The sequence below is a fragment of the Arvicola amphibius genome, chromosome 11 (genome assembly GCF_903992535.2).
Source record: "Arvicola amphibius chromosome 11, mArvAmp1.2, whole genome shotgun sequence".
NCBI lineage: Eukaryota > Metazoa > Chordata > Mammalia > Rodentia > Cricetidae > Arvicola > Arvicola amphibius.
The window spans coordinates 46,170,918-46,195,541 of NC_052057.2; the positions used below are offsets into that span (position 1 = coordinate 46,170,918).

The 24,624-nt window shown below is 45.3% G+C and overlaps 1 protein-coding gene across 3 annotated transcripts in view; it reads right to left on the minus strand.

Moving 5' to 3' along the window:
* Tnik (TRAF2 and NCK interacting kinase) overlaps nt 1-24,624 on the minus strand; it is a 400,877-nt gene that overhangs the window by 103,756 nt on the left and 272,497 nt on the right. For all 3 annotated transcript variants that reach the window (XM_038348394.1, XM_038348395.1, XM_038348393.1), the window contains exons 8-10: nt 15,812-15,866; nt 13,939-14,017; nt 5,317-5,492 (exon numbers count right to left, since the gene is read on the minus strand). In XM_038348394.1, the coding sequence (XP_038204322.1) occupies nt 5,317-5,492; nt 13,939-14,017; nt 15,812-15,866 (310 nt within the window). The remainder of the gene's footprint in view (nt 1-5,316; nt 5,493-13,938; nt 14,018-15,811; nt 15,867-24,624) is intronic.

Here is a 24,624-nt window from a genome sequence, read left to right on the forward strand (position 1 = left end):
TGGAAAGCAGATGGCGAAATTAAGGCCACCGGGGTACAGTGACTCCCCGTGCTGTGCTCAGCACTTTTCAATAGGTGTGAGAAGCCCTTGGAGAAGCACTGAAGCAAAACAAGATGCCACAGGACTGTCACTTCTTTGTGGGTTACTAGCCTGAAGACATTTGTGCACCCCTTCAACAGAACGGAAATTGCAATTTTGCTGCATTTCCATCAGGAGGCAGTATTTACAAGAAAACCAGATTGGCTAAAAATCTATGCAGAGATCAGAGGATGAAGGAAAGGGAGATGGGATGAGCTTGTGTGCACTGTAAAAATGTCAAGCAAGTCTCACACTTTAGGTGAGCAGCAAGTTCTCAGACTGCCTGTTTTTAAAAAATGTTTTCACCAAACGTAAAGAACCTGCAATCGAATGTCTGTACCTCATATGGAAAAAGTAAGTTCTCACAATGGAAAAACAGTGTTCCTTTACCTAACGAAGGAAGCTGTAGTGAACAAAGAAGCACACGGTCACCCCAATCGTGCCTGCTTTCTAATGTAAACCTTTAACTTGCCAGTTTTTCCTATTTTAACACTTTATCAGATCTGAGCTTGATTGCCTTTGCACTACAGGTCATACACAGCAGAAAAAAATAAAACTCTTCAGTTCTACCAAAAGCTAGTCATAAAGAGATCTAATGGAAAAGGTTAAAAAAATCAAAAGGAGATTAGAGCTGGAGAGGTGGCTCAGCAGTTAAGACCACCTTCTGGAGGACCAGGGTTGATTCCCAGCACACATATGGTGTCTCACAACCATCTAGAACTCCTGTTCCACAGAATCTGATGCCTTCTTCTAGACTCTGTAGGTACCATACATCTGAAACTCCTGTTCCATGGCATCTGATGTCTTTTAGACTCTGTGGGTACCATACATCTGGAACCCTTGTTCCATGGCATCTGATACCCTCTTCTAGACTCTGTGGGTACCATACATCTGGAACTCCTGTTCCATGGCATCTGATGCCTTCTTTCAGACTCTTTGGGTACCTCACATCTGGAACTCCTGTTTCCCAGGATCTGATGCCTTCTTCCAGACTCTGTGGATACCACATCTGGAAATTCTGTTCCATGGCATCTGATGCCCCTTTCTAGACTCTGTGGGTACCACACATCTGGAACTCCTGTTTCATGGCATCTGATGTCTTCTTCTAGACTCTGTTGGTACCACACATCTGGAACTCCTGTTCCATGGAATCTGATGCCCTCTTCTAGCCTCTGTGGTAGCATACACATAAGTGGTATAATACATACATGAACCCAGAACACTCATACATACAAACTAAACAAATCTTATTATTATTTTTAATGTGAGAGTCTGAAGAGATGGCTCAACAGATAGGAGCATGTGCTGCTCTTGCAGAGGACCTGGGTTTGGTTCCCTCATCTACATTGGAGGGCTTACAACCACTGCAACTCCAGTTCCAGGGGAATCTGATGCCCTCTTCTGGCCACCAAGAGCACTGCATGCAGATGGTACAAATTCATGCAGGCAAAGAAAAACATATGTAGATCCACCTGGAAATTAAAAACAGACAAGATTGCCTGACAAAATAGGGAGCATGGGGTCCAGGAGAGAAGGGGAAGCGGAGAGGAGAACTTGGGGGAATGGGATAGTCAAGATGGAGGAAGGACAGATATGAGAGCAAGGAAAGAGATATCTTGATTGTGGGAGCCAATATAGGGCTAACAGAAATCTAGCTCTAGAGAAATTCCCAAGAATCCACAAGAATGACTTCAGCTAAGACCCAATGCAAGAGAGGAGAGGGGGCCCAATCTTGCCTTGCCCTGTAGTCAGACTGATGATTATCTTAAATATCACCATAGAACCTTCGTCGAACAACAGATGGAGACAGAGGCAGAACACTGGACTGAGCTCCCAAGATCCAGTTGATGAGTGGAAGGAATGAGAATATGAGCAAAGAGGTCAAGACCATGATGGGTTCATCCACTAAAACAGTTTACTTGAGCTAATGGGAGCTCACCAACTCCAGCTTGACTGGGAAGGAACAAGCATAGGACCAAACTAGTCCTTCTGAATGTGGTTGACAGTTGCATGGCTGGGGCAGATTGAGGGGTCACTGACAGTGGCACTGGGATTTGTATCTACTGCATGTACTGGCTTTTTGAGATCTTATTCTCTTTGGATTTATACCTTGTTCAGCGTAGATATAGTAGGGACCTTCCACAAAGCAATGTGCCTTACCCTCTATTAGAATTAGATGGAGTTGGGGTGGAAAAGTATGTGGAGGTAATGGGAGGAGGGGAAGGAGTGAGAATTTGGATTAGTATTTTTTTAAAAAAATTTAATAAATTAAAAAAATCAATAGGTATTTTTAGAATGTGAGAGATCAAATCAAATCATTTATTCAGATTGAACGAATTGAAAGGGAGCTTTTCTGATCTAATACTCTTCTTTGGGAATAGACAAAAATAAGACCAAAACTATGATTCTGGTAGATTTAAGTCCAAACAGTAATCCCTATTCCTTTCATTTTGTTACAGCTCTTGCATGTACTTAGCTCCAGGTCCCCTGCTTTTCCACACTACAGAGAATGAAGTAGCCTTCCAATCATAATGGAACCACAATTTCTGTTACATTTCAGTACTTGTGGCACCAAAATTTGAAAACAACCTGAAACACGAATTTTTCCCAATTTTATTCATTGAATCATCAGAAGATCCCCTGAACAGTTCCCAAAAGTGATGGGTCAATAAAGAATAGACTAAGAGTGAGTGTCAACGTTTAACTATTTACTAGATACAGTAGTAAGGATTTTACATACATTATCTCCTTCAGTCTTTGCAATGATGCTAGGCAAGAAGGTAGTATGTCATTGTGGTTGCCCAGTTCTTTTTATAAGGGATGAGAAAACTGGGGTTGCTGTGGAACAATGGTCTTATGTTGTTTTAATAAAATGCTGATTGGCCAGTCGCTAGGCAGGAAGTATAGGAAGGGTGACAAGAACAGGAGAATTCTGGAAAGAGGAAATGTTAAGTATGCAGTTGTCACAGAGGAAGCCAGATACAGAGGAAGCAAGATGCAAATGCCTCACTGATGAATGGTACCAAGCCACGTGGCCAACATAGACAATAATGGGCTAATTTAAGATGGAAGAATTAGTTAATAAGAAAGCTTGAGCTAATAGGCCAACCAGTTTATAATTAATGTAGACCTCTGTGTGTTCCTTTAGGGACTAAATGGCTGCGGGACCAGAGAGGACAGAAACCTGTCAACATGGGGTGAATTTCACCTAACAGTGTCACAGTTGGAATATGAACCCAGAATTAGAACCTTAAAGCAGTCAGCCTATTTAGCCTACTCAGTATGTACATATAAACTCCCTCTTAAAGAATAGGCACTTAATGGCTGTATATTTGACATAATGCTCTCAAGTGTGGTTTTGAAAGTTTCACTTAATGGCATGGTCCAAGACTAAAACAACAAGGAGTTGTTGAAAAGTCAGAAATCTAAATCTCTCCGACACCAACCTACAGTTTTCTTTTTGGGTCTAGCAGCTCTGGCTGGGCTGGTCTTTGGGACCTCATGAATATCTTATGCCTGCTGACCAACACTGGAGATGGAGGCCTCATGACCTCCCACTTCTGTCTCAGCAAACTGAACTCTTTCGGAGTCCCTGAAACTGGCTGATGAAGAAGGAGCCATTTTCTTGAAGGGTTGCTGAAGAGTTGTCCACCTCCCTGGCTTCTGCTGATGCTACCTGTCAGTCCAGTCTGTTTCCCACCTCCATGCCTCTCCTCACAACATTTGTTGCTGCTGGGTTATTACAATGTCAAAGAAACAACATTTACACAGCGAGAGGCTTCCATCTTGTGCTGTCTGCCACCTTCTGTCTGCTGCCCTGTACTAAGAACAGGGGAGGTGGTGAGAAAAAGGAACTGGGAAAGCACACCCTCCTACTCCGGCCTCTGGTCTAGCACACTCACCTACTGTAGCCTCTGGTCTAGCACACTCACCTACTGTAGCCTCTGGTCTAGCACACCCACCTACTGTAGCCTCTGGTCTAGCACACCCACCTACTGTAGCCTCTGGTCTAGCACACCCACCTACTGTAGCCTCTGGTCTAGCACACCCACCTCCTCTGGCCTCTGGTATAGCACACCCACCTCCTCTGGCCTCTGGTATAGCACACCCATCTTCTGTAGCCTCTGGTCTAGCACACCCACCTCCTCTGGCCTCTGGTATAGCACACCCACCTTCTGTAGCCTCTGATCTAGCACACCCACCTCCTCTGGCCTCTGGTATAGCACACCCACCTTCTGTAGCCTCTGGTCTAGCACACCCACTTCCTCTGGCCTCTGGTCTAGCACACCCACCTACTATAGCCTCTGGCCTAGCACACCCACCTCCTTTAGTCTCTGGTCTAGCACACTCACCTACTGTAGCCTCTGGTCTAGCACACTCACCTGCTCTAACCTCTGGTCTAGCACACCCATCTCCTCTGGCCTCTGGTCTAGCACACCCACCTCCTCTATCCTCTGTTCTAGCACACCCACCTACTGTAGCCTCTGGTCTATCACACCCACCTCCTCTGGCCTCTGGTCTAGCACACCCATCTCCTCTAGCCTCTGGCCTCCCTAGAACTCTGTGTCAGGCCCTGGGCTTCCGTCCACCCCACCTTATGCTCAGCTGACCACAAGCCCTGTGCCAGAACACGCAGCTGTAAGCCACCATTCCAACAACTTGGGCATGGTCCCAGTGTCTCAAATCTGGGCTCCTGTGCTCTCCATGGCTCAGAGAAGATTATGGGAGAGGAATCTGTGTATCTATGAAATGAAGATGTGCACCTCAGAACCCTTGGCTCAAAATCTAATGCCTGCTGCTAGCCTGGCAACCCAGTAGCCTCTCTATGACTGACCCAGTGAGGAGTTCTGTCTGAGTTCTACACGACTGAGTTAGAAACAGGTCTCGGAGCACAGAGACATAAACGCTGATGGCTGTCAATACAGAAAAAATGAAAACTAGATGAATTCTGTAGGTTGTCTGCCATGTGTAGATGTCATTGTTTGAAATGTGAAAATTCATTTGAGTTAAGATAAATCACTTGTCATTTACGAGCTTCAGAGTGTCACCAGCACAGCTTTGTTTGCTGTCTAGAAGAGGGGCTGTTGCCACAGGCCTATTTTCTCCATGGAGATTTGCCTTCAGTGGTGATTTCATTCCACCGATGCCCAAGGCTATGATCTACCAGGCCGTCCCTCACCCGAAAGAATAACACTCTGTCTTTTGTTTCCTTCTCAGAAATACAAATGTGCAGCGAACCTTTTTCTCCCCGCTTCTTCTTTGTTCTGTCGATATGGTCCTTCAGCTGAATGCGGACCTGCCTCTCATTAGGTTGGTCTCGAATGAATGGATGCTTCATCAGCTGTTCCGTGGCTGGTCGCTGGCTGTGATTCTTTACCAAACAGCTCTCAATAAATGACTGGAATTTTTTTGACCTGCCAAACAAAAGAGATGAACTCACAGATAAAATGATAACATAAAAGAAAAGCAAATACTTATTTTGAAATATGGCCTTAAAAAGGAAAAAAAGAGGCCATACTGTGAGTATAGGGATCATCCAATCACAAACCAACCTCAATATATTAGCACAATAAAGTTTAAAGGTCAAATCACAATCAGCATACACATAAGGTAACATACGGTATTATATTATATGCATGGGAATATTGTCATACAGGGAACAGTCCCTTACACAAAAGGTTGAGAGGAATCAAGAAGAAATGAACTCTGTGGGAAGCAAGCAGCACTTTATCTATGACCCATAGAAAGCTTCGGCTTCCTCCTAGATAAACTCTATGCTAAGGTCTGGGAGCAGGGAAGGCCTGGAGGCAGATACCACACAGGTGATCAGGGTGGTAAGGCCCCAAAGCCACTGAAGTAACTGTGGACTGGAGCCAGGAATTGTGGGTGGGGCATGTGTGTTCTCTCTGGAAGTTTCCAGGAGTGATCCAGAGTCAGAAGTAATGAAGTTCCCTGCTTCCCAGATGTCTTGGGAGCTCTCCATAAACAGCTCAGTGGGACCCCTGATACCTGAGCAGCTTGCCTACTCAGGAGAAAGCCATTTCCTTTTGCTCTCTGTTGCCCTACTGTGGCTGCACTGTGGGTCCCAGAAGGATCCCTTTCTCAAATTCCCCAACAGGGACATTTCCCAGAAACGTATGTAGTTCAGGCTTTAAGAGTGTCTTCCGCACACAAATATCATGTGCAGCATGTCCTTCAGCATCCAAGTGCACGGGCTGGGAGAAGGCTCAGCAGGTAAAGCCTGGTGGGTACTGAGCAGCTGCTATCCTAGCCCTAGAGGAAGGTGGGAGAGGCTTAAAGGATGTCTCCTGACACTGAAGGTCCTGGAGCAGAGGTCGAGACACCAGCATCAGGAGAGACCTGCATCAACCATGTGGAAGAGAGACCAACCCCTGAAAGTTGTCCCCTGACCTCTGCACATGCACTATGGCATGTGCTCACCTACACACACACACACACACACACACACACACACGCACGCACGCACGCACGCACGCACGCATGCGCGCACACGCGCCATGAATGCATGCATGCACACACACACAGACACACACACGCCATGAATGCACACATGCACACATGCACACACACATACGCACAGAGAATACTTGGTATATATTACATATGCATGGAAAATAATTCCAGAGAGAATACATTTAGAATATTCTCTGCTTCTGCCCACATCAAAGCAATTTCTTACCTTATGCCACGTTTTTCAAATAATATATTTTCTTCTTACATTTCTAAATTATGTATACATTTTATTTATTTATTATTATTATTACAAATTTTCACCTTCTCCCCTCCTCCCAACTTCCCTCCCCCTCCCTCTCCAGTCCAAAGAGCAGTCATGGTTCCCTGCCCTGTGGGAAGTCCCAGGTCCTCCCCCCTCCATCCAGGTCTAGGAAGGTGAGCATCCAAACAGACTAGGTTCCCACAAAGCCAGTACATGCAGTAGAATCAAAACCCAGTGCCATTGTCCTTGGCTTCTCAGTCAGCCCTCCTTGTCAGCCACGTTCAGAGAGTCCGGTTTGAGCACATGCTCCATCAAACCCAGTCCAGCTGGTCTTGGTGAGCTCCCATTAGATCAGCCCCACTGTCACAGTGGGTGGGCGCACCCCTCAATGCCCTGACTTCCTTGCTCATGTTCTCCCTCCTTTTGCTGGGAATATACCCAAGAGATGCCCTATCATACTACAAAAGCATTTGTTCAACTATGTTCATAGCAGCATTATTTGTAATAGCCAGAACCTGGAAACAAACTAGATGCCCCTTAATGAAAGAATGGATAAAGAAAGTGTGGAATATATACATACGCATTAGAGTACTACTCAGCGGTAAAAAACAATGACATCTTGAATTTTGCATGCAAATGGATGGAAATAGAAAACACTATCCTGAGTGAGGTAACCCAGACCCAAAAAGATGAATATGGTATTTACTCACTCATTAGTGGATTCTAGCCATAAATAAAGCACATTGAGCCTATAATTCATGATCCTAGAGAAGCTAAATAGGAAGGTGAACCCAAAGAAAAACATGTAGTTATCCTCCTGGATATTGGAAGTAGACAAGATTGCCAGGCAAAATTTGAGATCTTGCGGGTGGGGGTGGGATGAGGGTAAGGGGAGATGGGGAGAAGTGAGAAGGGGAGGATGGGGAGAGCTTGGGAGAATGGGACAGTTGAGATGGAGGAAGAGTGGATATGGGAGCAGGGAAGTATATATCTTAATTAAGAGAGCCATTTGAGGGTTGGCAAGAGACTGGATGCTAGAGGGGTTCCCAGGTGTCCAAGGAGATGTCCCCAGCTTGTTCCTTGAGCAGCTGAGGAGAAGGGGCCTGAAATGGCCTTAAACTATAGCCACATTTATGAATATCTTGCATATCACCATAGAACCTTCATCTGGTGATGGATGGAGATAGAGACAAAGACCCACATTGGAGCATTGGACTGAGCTCCCAAGGTCCAAATGAGGAGCAGAAGGAGAGAGAACATTATGTATACATTTTTAAAGTATATCGTATCCATCTAAAAGCAATGTAGCATCCTTAGCCATTCGGGTTGTCTATGTCATGAACTGGAAGTAGTGAGAACAGAACTATCTGTATAACTGCTTTGATGTCCTCCAGCCCAAACACCGTTCTTCCTTACTGGAAGTTTTCAGAGGTGTCAGGAAGTGCCCAAGTCATTGTCACATTGTGAGCAAACTACCTGCACTACACATGCGTGATTGAATGCACGACACACACATGGATGTGCCTGACAACAGTGTGTTCTGGCTGCATCCCAATCTGTGCTTGTGAGGAAGCTAAAGGGAGGTCTGGGGACTGGGGAGATGGCTCGGTGGATAAGGCACTTGCTGTGCAAGCATGAGGACCTGCATTTCGGCCTCCAGCATCCATGTGCACAGCTAGAATGGCGGTTTGCACCTCTAGCATCCATGTGCACAGCTATGATGACTGTGTGCAGATCCTTAGAGCTAACTGACAGCTAGTCTAGCCTGTTAGTAAGTTCCAGATTCTGTGAGAGACAGTCTCAAATGTGAGATGAAAGGGATTGAGGTGGTCACCCAACACTGTCTTTTGACTTCCAAATATGTGTGCGCAAATGTGCATATGCTCTAGCCCATATATGTATATATACACACACATGCACACACACACACACACACACACACACAGAGAGAGAGAGAGAGAGAGAGAGAGAGAGAGAGAGAGAGAGAGAGAGAGAGAGAGAACACATAAAGAGAGATTGGTTGCAAGGAGTAGTGTGTAGTGTGATTTTCTTTCTCAGATCAATCAAATAAAAATACTGAAAAAAAAAGACTCATCTAAAGAATGAACTGGGAACTATAACACTAAGCTCAAAAAACAGTAGCAAACCTGGCAAATTCCATTCAGGGCTGCTGTGGGCAGGAAAATCAGCATCAAAAAGATGAAAACAAAAGCAACTTATGACAGAGAGCTATTGAATATTCACAGGGAATGAGACAGTACTTCTCTCACTCACTGGCAGCTAAGAAGAAGTGCTTGTTTTTTTATTGTAAAGTGCTCTGCTATTAATTACAGAGTGATAAATAAAAGCAATCACATCCAATCTGAGAAATGAGATCCAGACCTCAATAGACTGTGCATTCCTTTCTCTGACACTGACATCTGAAAACCAAACAACAAAAAAGGCCCGAAAACCCTCCAGTTCTGCAGGCCGAACTAGAACTGTGTGTTAGCAGTGCTCCATTAGCTGAGCCAACTGTGAGCGTTCCCTTTCCAGAGCTCTGCTGGAGGAAGGACCTCACAGAGAACGGCTTGGCATCTGAATGACAGAGATAATGGACTCTGTTCTATAAAGCTGGCAGGTATCATTTGAAGAGATACTGTTGCTCACTTAAAACACATTCTCATGTCCAGTGTGTTGGCACATTCCCCAAATCCCAGCAACTTGGAAGGCTGAGGCAGGAGGATCACCAGGAGTTTGAAGCTGTATGGGTTATACGGTGCATCTGGGGAAAACCGGGACAAACAGAAGAACCCTGTCTCCACAAAATGAAATCAAAGCAACACCCTCCACACTTCTTCAAGGAAGGGGTCACTTATTTTCTAAGTTAGTGTGACCAAGGAATCAATATGTTTAATTGTACATTTAATTACAGGTGAAAGTGCTTTATGGGTAGTGAACACCTGCTCACTGGGTATTTCATTGGGTTCCAAGTAAATATAGAGTACTGTTGGGAACTAAGCATTGTCAATAATAATAATAATAATAATAATAATAATAATAATAATGTAATTAAATAATTAAAAATAACTTAAATAATAGAAGATAACTCCAGGAAGGTTAGTGATACAGCCTTGCCAAGAGGCAGATGAAGTGCTGCATGTCAAGAGCTGATGAGCACGAGAGACAGATGATTTTGGATGGAAAGGGAATGCCAGTGTTTGGTGTTCACAGTCTGAGGTTCGACAGACGCACCCAGTTACACACTGAAGTTGCTTACAATAGCCACTGTATATCCACGTTGACAAATTTGGCCTTGAAAGTCTGTCATGGCCCTGTGCTAGTTCTCACTGCCCCCTTTCTCTTCCTTGGACTTCATCGCTTCTGTATGACTCATAACAAACGGTTTAACTTTTCTGGGCCCATTTCTGTGACTGCAAATACAGATGCCTCCAGAACTTATCTAAGTTAATTCCTTTAAAATGTTTCTTGTGATTAGCACTGGCACACTGCAGGGACATTTGACCATTATCTGAGCATCACTGGTCTCAAGGAAGAGAAAATTCGTTCCTAAGGACTGCAACACAGAAATGAGACATTACTAACTTCCCCTATGTACAAGTACACGCTTGTGCGTGAGCGCGCGTGAACACACACACACACACACACACACACACACACACACTCTTCTGTTGAATAAAATGGGCACTGTCAAGCCCTGTTCAGTGACAGGGAGATGTTTGAAACACGACATTGTTGTTGTTGAGACAACACAGAACAAATCTGCTCAGTTGTGTTGGCCAGAGTCACCACGTGGTTCTGTCCATTGCTAGCTAAAATGTTATCGAGCAAGTGACTGCACAATGTTCATTAAGGGAATTGATCTAGACATATTTGATTTCAGAAAACTGAACAGAAAAGGTTATTTCAAAGCTTATGGATTTTGATTTTGATGAAGTGCGCAGTCACAATACAAACTAGCAAATTTAATTTATTTAGAATATTTCATGACATCTATTTTATATCATCATTATTTTATTTGAAACACACACACACCTTCATCCTTTCTCGAAACAAAAGTGTCCTGACAACAGAGTGTGAAAAATAGTGGAGCTTGTGGGTGTGGTGTGTACTGGCTAGTTTTTTTGTCAACTTGATACAAGCTAGGGTCATGTGGGAAGAGTTATCTTCAAATGAGAAAATGCCTCAACCAGATTGGCCTGCAGACAAGTCTTATAGGGGCATTTTCTTGGTTAATGATTGATATGAGAGGACCCAGCTCCCTATGGGCATGGAGGACTTGTAGCAAGGTTTTTAAAAGCTGCTGAGGTCAGGCAATGGGTGGCAGAGTCAGATCCTCTTCAGGAAGGCCCCATGAGCCCCGACATAGGGCTGTGAAAGGAAGCCTCACTCAGGATGTCAGAGATCCAGGATTGTCGGGTGTTCACTGAGAAAAGCCATTCTGAGACAGGCTGTGTGTGCTGGAGATAGAGCAAGAGAGGCAAGGCCAGTGGAGACCAGAGGACACTACCACAGTATGAGATGCTTGGAATGGAGCTATGGGATTTGTTTCCCATAGGAGAGACCAGGCCTATGTCCTATTTTTCCTTTCTGTGCCCATATTCCTTTCCTCTTAGAATGAAAATTTTCACTTTGTGCATTGTAAATTGGAAATAGTTGACTTAGTTTTTAACTTTACAGGTTATCACAGATAAGAGACTGCCTTGGGTATCACCAGAGACTTTGGGCTTTTGAGCAATTAGATCTCAAACTGTTTAGATTTGGGGGACTCTTATAGATGAACTAAATCTACATTGCTCCATGAGATGATCATGAGTCTTCGAGGCCCAGGGGTGGAATTTTAAAGTTTAAATGATATGTCTGAGTGTCCAGCAGACAAGGGTTGACTTGAGGTGTTTCATCTTCATTGCCTGCCTACTGAGACCTGGAATTGCCTGGGAGACATATAGCCGAGTGTGGTGGTAAGGGCACGACCAGATGGCAGGTGCAATCTAGGGGGGAAGATCTGACTTGAACTTGGGCAGCACTGTGCACGGATTCGAGTCTCCGTCTTAATGAAGAGGAAGGAGCAGCACACCTGAACATCAGCACTCACCTCTCTCTGGCTCTTGACTGTGGACATAGTGTGACAAGTGTTTCACACCCCCACGGCCTTCGTTTCCCCTCATGACAGACTGTGTCCCTTCTCTAATTGTGGGCTTTGTCAGGAGTTTTGCCCGGAAATGATGCAAGGATAGATGCAGCCCCTTAGGTGACATGCCTCTGGATGGCCAGCTTGTTCCTCTGTGGGTGAGCTCAAAATATCTTCCCAGAACAGCAAAGAAAGAGGAGGAGGCTTAGTGATAGGGGACAGGAAGTAAGACCCGTGCCATACAGCAGGCTCTCCTAGGGAGCTTGGCACACTCCAAGCAGAAATCTGGCAGGCACCAGGCTTTGCTATGTCACTGTTGCTTCCAGGGGAGGGAACTGAGCTGGCTTCCCTCTCCGGGAGTGGGATCCAGGGAGGAAAGAGAAGAAATCTCAGCAGAGAAAGGAAGGGCCCTCCTGTGCTCTGTCACCACATGCTACATGGTGCCCAATGAAAGGCTGTTGCTGGGGAGAGAACACGTCTGGTACCACGGTGACCCTCTGAGAGGAAGGAGAGCAGAAAAGCTTTGCCTTCGGTTACCAATAGCAACCCACACTCCCCTTGCTGGTCTGGCGACTTAGAGACTGTCATTGCTGGTGGCTTTTCTGTTTCCTTCCCCTCTCTCTGTAGTGTGCCTTTCCTCTGTTCAGCTGGGGTTGCTATGTCATTACCAGCTGATTGGTACTAATTAAGCCTCCTCTCTGTGGTGGGTGTGTGCCCGTGGGTGGGAAACACGAGGATGCCAGTCAAGGGCCTGAGCCTCAAGTCATATGAAAAGGGCCAAATGACTTGTTCCTTTGCAGTTGAACTGCCCAGGACTTACATCTAGGGGGAGAAATAGTAGGAGGTCACAGGCAGGCAGGGATTAACTCCAAGACAATGAGAACCAGAGATGAAAGAAAGAAAAGGAAGTCCTGCCGCTTCTGTAGCAGGGGAGGGGCAGCATCAGATTTCTCTTACAGAATAATAAGACGTAATGACTACACACAGAAGTGACAGCTCATATCTGGCTTAACCCACGGACTCCGTCTTCAGACCTCACCAGATCGTTCACCATCCACATTCCCATCATGACCCCTTGTGACAGTGTGCACGTGGTAGCTCTTTAGAACAAGTCACCTTTATGTCAGGACAAGCTTACTAAGATTATAGTAAGATTATACTGCTCTCCCCAAAATAGGAAGCCAGCTTGCCCTGTCACAGAGAGAAAGGGACTAAACAAACCCCACAAAGACCCACAATTTCCCATGCCAGAGACATCGCATGGACCATTAGCGGGTCTGTGTGGGGACTAGAAGCCAGTCAATCTAATGGGCTGACTCTAATAAATCATCACATCTCTGATGCAAAATGCCATGTAGTCAGGAAAACACACTGCAGTCATAAATCATGGTGTTTTCATGCCATTACTCGGGCTCCATTTTGGCTAATAGCTCTTTGCTTGAGGATAGGGTTAACAATGTGCTGTACAGACAGCAGGTAATGAAGCTGCTACTCCAAGATGAATGGCAGCATGCAGAATGTCACCTGCAAGCTGCGGTATGCATCCTTTTAATCCATCTGAAAGGACCTAGAGAGGGATCTGAGGTAGTTCAAAAGATCTCAGAGAAGCTGGGCACATGGCTAAGTCAGTACAGTGCTTGTCCTGCAAGCACAAGGACCCGAGTTCAGATCCCCAGCACACACATAGTACATTAGCATGTGTCTGTAACCTCAGTGTTATGGAAACTGAGCCAGGGGGATTGCTGGGACTCACTGGCCAGCCAGTCCAGACAAAGTGGTGACCTCTGTTTAATGAAACACCCTTTCTATAAAACTAAGGTAGGAAAGCCGCTATGAACGATAGCTGAGGTCAACCCATGGCCTCTGTACTCAAGCACACATGTACACCTGCAGACACATGTTCACACACACACACACACACACACACAGAGACAGGAAGGAGCACAGAAAGCTTCACCCTCAGATCTGCAAACTACTGGAGGGGCAAACTCACCACTTCTTAGACTTGAGGCGAGGCGCTGGGTTCCGGGGGATGAGGAAGAGGGCTCTCATAGGATGCATGTCACAGAGGGCTGTGGGAGACCGAAAACAAGAACCAGAGCCAGTCAGAGGCCAAATCCACGCTACCATCTTAGATGTGCAGAAAATGCTGAACAAGTGTTCAGTGTCCATAAGGTGCTGGCCAGGAAGGGGTCAGAAGACCCAGGCACCTCTGTTGGGCAAGCATTTCAAAGGGCTGGTGTCTAATTAGATGAATATCATAAAATGCCCATTTCAAACAGATCCTAACAATCCTAGTGACCACGACTTCATGTCATAAGGAAAATAAGGTAAAGGGTCAAAAACTAGCCATCTCTGCTGTAGGTAGCCACCGGCCATCAAAAAGAAATGGTAGCAGATGTCAGATTGGCGGGGCTGAGGTAATTTTCTTTAACAACAGCCTAAGCTATAATCTAAGAGGCATCTAGACATCCACAACCCTGTCTCCCCATTGGAGGCTCATGCAAACACTGCTTTCTACACACATTTCTAGGCTCTTGGTACCCTGACAGAACACCAAATATCCCGAGCAGCTTTCAGGTTGCATGGTGTGCCTTAAGTTTTAAATCCTCCATGACCATGGAATGAAGTGAGCTCATATACACAATATCTTGAACACACTCTATATTCTTATTTCAATCCACATATCCTATTGCTTACTTTCTAACAGTGAGAATACATATTTTTGGTAGCAAGATTGAGAATATATGCTCCCTCGATGCCAGAGGAGTCTGTGAGTAGTTTATTTTTAGTCTTGTCTACCACTCAGGATGATAATACAGCTTTAAGAGCGTGGTATCTGAATTTGGCGACTCATAAATGTCATCATGAGCAAAGGAAATTTTGTCAACAAACACTCCAAGTCAATCACGCCGCACATGGATTCAAGGAACTTAAGGAAAATAAGAGGGCAGCGAGGACGCCGAGAGCCCTAAGTCTAAGCATGAGCGGTCATGATTGTCTGTGCAGGTCTTTTCAGCCCTGGGCCTGCAAGGGGCAGATGATAAGGTGTGAAGGTATGGGAATGCTCATGCAAGGACACTCCTGGGGGATGGAGAAGGGGCCAGGAAAGAGTCATGCTATAGTGACGCAAATCCTAGCCCTGGGTGGAGGAGGGAAGGTGGGTCCTAGACTGTCCTGTAGTCCCAGGCAGGGACAGCTAGGTATCAGGGTGTTTCTTGAATCACAGCTGCCTGCAAAGTGAACCCATGTCTTCCAGGAAAGGGTCTGTGGGTGTCTACTAAGGTTGGCACTGACAGGGACAATCAGGGAGTTCTGGGAGATACAGCCTCAATCCTCCATCACTGCAGCAGCTTCCAGAGGTCTTCTTTGGTGCTAGCACAAAGTTCCAGGGGACTTGGGAGGTTCTCAAGATTGCAAGTATTCGGGACACTGCTCCTATAAGGGCAGGGACATCTTAAATCCTAAATCCTAATATTTCCAGAACAGGAGCAGCCTCTGAGTGCAGGTGCTGTGAAAGCTGCGCCTAGGAATTGAGCTTTGGAGTTCTGTACATGGGAGCTGACATTATCTGTGGTTGCGCCAAGTTCTGTGTGAGGCTGAGTGCCTCAGGAGTGAGCCCCACAGTAAGTGGGTAAGGCAAAAAGACTTGCCCAGGTTAGCTTTCTTTTTCCTAGCAAAACCACGCTGCTCTGAAACGACCAGACATCCTGGCTGATTTAAGCTCCTCTTGCTCCTTAAATATGCCACAGCAGACCCATGCCAGGCTCAGTGGAGCAGAAGGAGTCCAACTGCAGCCCTGGCAAGGAGCCTGCAAGACTTGCAAGACCAACCAGCAGCAAATTTTAGCCAGGGAAGGAACTTACGAGGTGCACCTTCTGCCATCTCAATGGCGGTGATTCCCAAAGACCACAAGTCACTCTGTAAAACAAGAAAGCACAGATACACACACAAATTCAATTAACAGAGGACAATTTGGTTAAACCTGGTAATGACTTCAGAACTGCCTGTGGGGAAGTCAACCCATTGTCTGTTTACAAACCTATTTCTCCCATCCAGCTGCAGAGCCAGAGGAGTCACACTCGCTTTTCTGTGCACGTATTTTTCCTGGTGCCTGGCATATGGTATGTTTCCAATAAACATATGAAAAAATATATAAGGTTTTTTAAAGTTAATTTATTACTGAGACTTACATGTCAGGGGAGCCATAGAAAATTTTGCTGTTTCCAGTTTTTTAACTTGCGTAAAATAAGAGTTTCATGATACTATTTCATCTGCCTAGCATCCACTTTCCTCCCATCTCTCTTCCAGCCTCCTCTCTTCCCCTTCCACACTCTTGTTAGCTCCCTCCCTTCTCCCAGATAGCCCCCCCTCTCATCTGCTCTCCGTATCAGACACAGTTTTTCTTTCAATGCTTTTATTGGGTAATAGCTGTTACATAGTACACTGCACATGTATGAAGATACCACCCGCTAAGGTGTGGCACTCCTGCGACTCCGCCATCATGTCGAGGCAGCAATCATCCCCCCAGAAGACTGCACTCTCCCCTTGTAGGTTTCCCCTTCTTTCCAGGCTCTCTTTCCACTCTCTAGGTAACTTACCCATCTGCTCTCTGTCACTGTAGATTACATCTTCCAAATTTTATAGAAAAAACAGAACAGTAGGTGGCCCTTTGCATCTGTTTTTTCCCATTTATGAAACATTCTGGAAGGCCCTCCTGGTTGCATCATATTTTGAAACTTTGTGTCTTTTTGTCGTTTTAGTAGTATTATACTAAGCGGATGTGCTGGAGTCTGCTACACATGCTGAGAGTTATTTGGAGTGTGTCCAGCTTGGGCTACTCTACAGAAAATGTTGCAAACCCTGGTGTCTAAGTCTTGGGGACAAGCTTCTCTGCTTTCTAAATAAACTCAGAACTGCCGAACCATTTAGTAGGTATTAGTTACATTTAACGTGTCCAGTGCACAACAATGTACCCGTTACAATGACAGGATGAGGATGGGAGGTTTTGAGGGGGACTTCGTGTGCATTTCAGCACAGGCAGCCAGATGCTCTCTAGTGCATTTACAGATGGCCATGGAAGGCAGGTCTTCAGCTCTAACCTGCCTGATTTTTGTTTTTGATTTTTCGAGACAGGGTTTCTCTGTAGCTTTGGAGCCTGTCCTGAAACCATATCTTGTACACCAGGCTGGCTTTGAACTCTGTCTCCCAACTGCTTCTAACCTGCCTTCTTATATTCGGCTGACTGTCATGTTCTAGTCCTAGTTTTCCATGGCCAGGGCTTCCCGCTTTATTGGAAGGAATCTCCATGTCTCTCTATCCCTGTGTAGTGATCTCTAAGTATGTCATGGCCAATGTCAACAAGACAAGGAGGAAACCATGAAACGAGTCCAGAAGGATGCTTGCTGCTCCCTCCTCTCAGCTGATGGGTAAGAACACCTAAGATGGCTCCGGTCCAGGGACTGCATTCTGATATCATCTGTCATCACACTCCCAGGGGTTTAGGGGTTTTATGTACATTATTCAAAATTCTCCCTTGTAATTCTCCTTTGCACTCAAATTATAAATACCAAAGTGAAGCTTCTTTGCTATCCTCATCAAACAAATGTCAAGGGCACAAGAAAGTGTGGGGGGGGGGAGGGAAGGGTATAATTGGAAGGGAGTCATGGACTACATGCTGAGTCATTCCCTGGCATTGGATTTCTCAGTAGCCTGTATATGAGCAGAGTTCCTTAAGATATACAAAGGGATATACTGGTGCCTAGCCTACCTCCCAGAGTGCAGTCCCCTCAGAGCAGGTAGCAATGGGGACAGTGAGGCGCTGGGCTGAGGTGCCAACACAGCAGTGCGGGGAGTCAACTGCTGTCCTCGCTCTCTGCTCCTTTTCTGGATTTTTTCCAGAGGTCTAGATGATATAAATACTCCCAGAATGTGTATGTTCCAGCAAATAACCGTTTCTAGTGTTGGCTCAGGCGTGTAATGCGACAAAGATGAGAACATGGCTCTCTTGTTCCTGGCTTTACAGTTGGCACACAGAGTGGCTTCAGAACATGAGAGAACATCAAGACACTCCCTGTATGGGTGGTGTCAGACAGGAAACGGAGAAGAGCTGGAAGTGGAGGGTCAGCATCAAAGGTCCCTGTGCTGTTCTAATAGTGCTCCAGTGTCCTCAGGACTTGCTATTTCTCCAGCCATTTCCCAAAAGCCTAGGAACAGAGCATTTCTGGAGCATGAGGAAGCAAGGCTCTCTGCTGCTAACTGCCATGGTAGGGGTAGACTGGAATGGCCTTCAGGCCCAGGGTGCTTTGTGCTGGTGTGACAGTTCACACATTTGAAAAGAAATGATGGCACCAAGCTGAGAGGGCTCCAGGCCATCCTTCACAGAGAGAAAAATTACAGCGCAACCAGGCTCACTTCTGTTTCTGAGTTTCTGTTCAAATTTTCTCACATGGAGGAGAGGTGGCAAGGAGGACAGACCCACGGGGATATGCAAGCTGGCCTCTCTTTTCTCCCTCCACCCTCTAGAAAGTCTGGATCTCGGCAGCTTCCTTCTGCTGTGCCAACCACTGGCTTTTCTCGCGTTAGCCGCTCACACAGGAGATGGTCCTCACCATGTTGTCTATTGGCACATCACTAGTTTAACGCAGTCTGTGTTCTTTATGCCCTTTGCCTCAACACATAATGCACACACACACTCAGGGTGGGGACAGGGAGAAGGAGAGAGATGGAGAAGGAGGGAGATGGAGAGAGGGAGAGAAAGAGAGAGGGGGAAGGAGGGGCACTAAGCCTGTGTTTTGTTGGTCTTTGTTTTGTTGACTGGACAGTATGGTAGATAGTAAACTCTATTTAGAGATGTGATGAATGAACAAAGAAGCAGCTATGATCCAGGCTGCCTGCTGTCTTCACAGACCTCCTTCCCCCAGATCACTGAGTCCATATAGAAAATGGAGCTGGCTCTGTTATCACAATGCCAGGTCTTGAGAATTCATCTTTAAGTCAGCAACCCACAAATAATTGTCCCTGACTCTTACTTTGTCCACAAGTGATAGAGGTGTTGGGGAAACAAAGGAACAGAGATTCAGTGACGTCCCATTCCTATGCTGCAAAGCTAGCCTTAGCTTCCTAGAGGAAATGTAGGTTGGTAGAGAGAACAAGTTTCAAAAGCAGACACAGCCAGAGTTGATTCCATGTTCCTGATTTAGTGATGTGCAGAATGCTGCCCAGCTTAGCTTTCTCAATGGCACAGGAGGTGCTGGTGGCATGCATGTTTTCAGAAACGCTGCTTAGCACAAAATTTGGTGCACAACGGGGCTCAAGCATATGGATTTTTCTTGCCTGTACTGTTGGTTGAGGGTCCTCGGTCTCCTGGTTTGGTTGTCATGGTTTTCTCCCATGCAGTTGTGGCAGCCATCATTTGTTGGCTAACCTGAACCCCACTCCCATTGTCACTTCCATTTCATGGTACCCCAAAGGTGCACTTGTGTATCCTGGCACCCCAGCAGTGGACACAAACAAGCCTGGGAGCTTGTGCTTTCCCAAGATAGGGAGCTAATGCAGCTGGTGGTGTCCTACAAGATCCTTTCAACTTCTTCATGCCTTGAATACAAACATGGTGTCTAGAGTTACAGCACCCGTCCCCAACCTAAAATCATATGCCAACTTATGAATGACACCAGGGCAGAAAGGTGGCAGGCAGAGTTTCTGAAGCTATGCTCATCACATCAGCTCTGGACAGCATGACTCCAGATGATTCCAGACTAAGATATTTGCAAAAGATCATATGTATGTGTATATGTATATGTTTGTGTGTGTTTATAGCTGTGTATATGTATACATGTGCATGCATGTATGCAAATGTTTATATTATGCCTAGGTGTTCATGTGTGTATATGTAGTATACATACATATATGCATGTATATATACAATAATAGTAGAGGAAATACAACGAGAAAGAGCTTGACTGTAGGAAATTGGGAGGTCTCACCTTCTAGGCCTTCCTGGAAATGTTCCGCAGGAAGAAGGGATGGTTAGTAAAGAAAAGATGACTTTTTGTTAGCCTTCCTGTTCACATCAGAGCCCCTATCATCCCATCCCAACCTCCTGTGTATCTTTCCTTGTCTAGTCACATGACCAGGCCAGTCCCTTGATTACTGTTTGGTGAGGACTTTATTTCATATTACTGTCGGTATCATTTTTTACTGGAGTTATTACATTTTAAAAGAGAAATAGTTATATTCTTAAATTCTTGATCATATAGACTCAAAGCTGCTTGTAAGCTTTGCTTAACTGCCTGTGTTGAGAGGTTCTAAACATCCCTAACAGGCCCTGTTTAAGCTTTAGAGAAATTACTGGATCCAAAGACACTTCAGAACTTAAATAAAGGGGAAAATGCTCACATTACCACTGGCAAGACAGAGCGCTGGAGATGAGCAGGGAAGAGAGCACGATAGGAGAGCGAGGCAGAGATAAGTCTCCTTCGTGACCACGGTGTGACTTGTTTTGGCAGGCATTGGGCAATTCATTATTCTAGCGGTGCTGTGCCGCCTGGCCTACAGCATGATTAATTGCCCATCCCTGTGCGCATTACAAACAGAACAGAGACAAATCCAAGTGCCTCTGAGAAGGCAGGCTCAAGGTACAGCTTCTGGCTGGGGCCTGGGGACAGTTGACACACAGTAACTTGCACAAAACAAAAGAACTTTCTTCCTTATCTGAGCTGCCCAGCTCAGTGGAAGAGAGCATCCATACCCTAAAATTGCCATGCAACGAGAGGAATCACATAGCTAGACATCTAGTGTGCTCTACTGCAGGCACGGACCTAGCTCAGACACAGCACTGGTCACTTGGTGACAAGACAAAGGCAGTAACAGCCTGGAGACCATTTCTCAGCTACAATGTGAAGGGAATACATAGCTTGCAGGGTTGATAAAAGAATTCAACAAGTTGATATGCTCCACGGTCCTAACAGGGCACAGTGCACAACAAGCAGCAGACAGACTTTTGGGGGTCAACTTAGGCCAACTGACAGTTTAGGTTTAGTCAGTATATCCCAGCCAGGTGAGAAGGCAATGAGCTGCACAGCCCAGTGGCATAAAGCAGGCCAGGCAGAAACCGGGAGCCCAGAGGAAGCAGACTGGGCATTGCCTGTCCTCCAGCATCTTTGTGGTCTCCCTCTGTGGCCCCCTACTGGCAGACCTGATCAGATATCAGGTGGACAAACAGAAATGGGAATGGCCCAAGTATTTCAAAGTAAGGACAGCATGGTGTCTAGACAGACAGACAATAGCTTGATAAGGAGCACAACCAGCTGAATTCTATAATGCTCCACAGACATGGAAACAGTTTTGCATTTGGAAACATACCTGCAATTTGTCTATTTTTTAAAAAAATATTTCAATTGGGAAATAAAGAAATCATATGCATGTGTGTGGTTGCTATAGAGATCAGCTTAATATGGTGGTTAGAGCTTTAGTGATGTGAGTTCTAGCTCAACAGGAGGCACCGATAGATGGGCAACACACAGAGACTGAGCTGCGTGAAACTGCTTGTTTCATTGGATCAAAAATGGCCACAAAAATCAGACTTTCATGAGATACATGAGCACAAAGCTGTCCTATAGCACTTCTTACCACATGCAAGACACTATATGATACCTTTATAAATATAATATCATAGGTTGTGATACCATAATGTGGTGGGACAGCCTAGCAATGAGCACAGCTAGCTGGGTTCTACAATGCCTCACAGACATGACAATAGTCTTTCATTTGGATACATACGTGTGTGTTTGTGTGTGTGTGTGTATGTGTGTGTATGTGTGTGTATGTATGTGGTATAATATCACCACAAAGTGGTTTTGCAACCTGAGAATATATAACTAATTATGTACCTGTATACCAAACAGAACTGAAGTAAGGGTCATGGAGGACGTCCAGGCAGCTGCAGCTCTGGACATTTCACATTCACATTCCCACTTCACACAGAAAACAAATGTAACACAGGCACCCCCATCCCTGCTACCTACACTTGCTCTCTGGCACAAAGGAAACTGTCGGAAGATTCATCGTCCATGGGATTGGTGCTGTGCTTGAAGGAAGTAGACCAGCTGGGACTTCTGAGACAATCCCACCTGGTGGCACTACATGGTGTCTTCTGTCTGAGTGAACTTGGAAGGAGCCCTGTGTGGAGCATAGTACACAGGACACAGGCCATGTCTACAATTGGAATTGCCCCACTGGGGGGCAACCTACATACTGTGTTCTCGTTAGCACCTGCTGTCAAGATTCTGCCTCCAGACTGCTGCTCACCTGATTTCTAGCTGACCCTCGTGTTCAAAGGAACAGTTCCACCTTGCCTAATAAAATCCATGCCTGGAACACTAAAGGAGCTGAGCAAAAGCACCTGCACCTGCAGACCTGCCACTGATGGGGTACAAGTCTCTCAAATGACACGTAGTGCCAGCAAAAGTGAGACGCAGAGGAAGGGACCCACGAGGCATGGTGTGTGTGTGTGTGTGTGTGTGTGTGTGTGAAGCATTTTCTTGGACATTTATCACCTCACTAGCTCAATTAAAAGAGCAAATTCTATTGATACAAAACATCAAAACAGGGCAGAAAGACATGCAAAATAAGAATTAAGAATGCATCATCCATGTGCTCCAATGCTTTCTAGGCTATTTTCAGATTGTACACCCCCAACACCATGAATGTGCATGCATGTCCATGTATGTGTTCATACCTGTGTGTAGTGCGTTGTGTATCTGTGCATGTACAGTGTTTCTACATCAGGCAAGTGGGAGTGAGGCTAGAGTAAAAGGAAGATGCTTTGGTAGTCACATTTGGGTACCAAACACACAATACTCTCATGCCTCATTGCTAAAGCAGTGCATAGTATTCCCCTGGACAGAGAATTAGGTCTTTACTCTGTCAGATTCCAATGGATATGGGCCTGGCCACACGGAACTTTCTTTAGTGGGTGTCTCTGTTACCTGTCAGATTCCATCCTACTGAAATATAAATTACAGTAACTTTTAAAAATACCAGTTTGAACAGACAAGGAATTTTGAACAGCTTTATTAATTTTAAATCTTTTGAATGCTTATTAATAAATGGGAAAGCTTTCATTACTGCCCTGCATACTTACCAGGGAATGAAACCTTTCCTTTTGCTTGAAGTGTTTTGACAGAATTTCTGGAAACAAGAAAGGAAGGGCCCCCAGGAGAAAGCCAGCACACTAGGCAAATGCAATGCAGTCTCTCCTCCTCACATTCTGTGGGTTCCTCCCTGAACACATCGATTCCACATAAAACCAGACTGCAGTGAGAACCCCAACTCTACAGACTCCCTTTCCACGGAGGTCCTTAGGCTAGTCAACTACTTTCGCCTTCATAAGAAACTTCAGGGACTGGAGAGATGGCTCAGGAGGCTCAGTAGTCATGAGTATAAACTGCTTTCTAGACGACCTGGCTTCAGTGCTCGGTACCCACATTATAGGCTCACAACCACCTGTAACTCTAGCTCCAAAGGATTTGGCAGCATCTTCTGGCCTCCAAAGGCATATGCAATTATGTGCACATACCCACATACCCATGTATACATATCATTAAAAAGAAATCTTTTTAAAAGGAATTGGGCAAATAGAAACATCTACCAGTTTTTAAAAGCATCTTAAAATAAATCAAATAATAATCAATAACAGTAAATGATAAATCCTACAATGAAACTAAACTCTAGTCTCCATTTCACTTTCATTTTAAAGCCAGAGCTGTCTTGGTGAAGCTTACACAATCTAGTGCTATTCAAAGCATCTGTATTCGATACATGCCACCTTGAAATGTTGGGAGAAGACATTTAACCGACATGAGAGCCCAACATGTTGAGGTCATTGCCAAGGCTAGGACTCCTGTCGTCTCAAATGGACTATTCCCTGCAGAGACCAAATCCTCGATTTTTATAGGTTCCAGTAAAAAATGGCTTACGCTGAGAGCTCATCTAATAACACACACACACACACACACACACACACACACACACACACACCAGTGTGAACTCAGTAAGCATTCATAGAGTGACTGAATAAAATGTTTCAAAGTCAGCCTGTGGTCAAGTCGTCCCCTGGTAGCAGATCACATTCCTGGGTACTGTGAGCAGAAAATATGGTAGGAAGAAGGTCTAAGGGCTCCCATCCTTACTGGTTCGGAGTAGAAAAACAGAGTAGTCAAAACAAATCTCTACAATTCCCCAGAATCCTTTATCCTTCGTGTTCTTCGTTCACATGTCAGGCAAGTTGCTTTTCCCCATGACTGGCGACCAGCAAAGTTCATACACTAGGCGTGGAGTTTTCTTCCTTTTGAACAATTGCATGCATGACAGTCTGAACGAACAAGTTCAAACTGTAGCCTACATGACTGACACAGCTGAACCTATTTCCTCTGTGAGGGTGGTTTTTTTAATTATGGATTTTTAAATATTCTTTTCATATTGGAATCTCATCGGTTCTAAACAATATTTCTTAGCAATAGTCTGATAAAGACACCCAAGATTGAACTTCATTCCAAGCTTTGGGTTGGCCAAAAGGAAAAAGCTATTCTAGTTTCTCTCCTAAAAACAAGTCAGCTATGAGAGCCTTGTTTATGCTACAGAGAAAACACTCCGCACATGATATGGCCCACTCTGACGC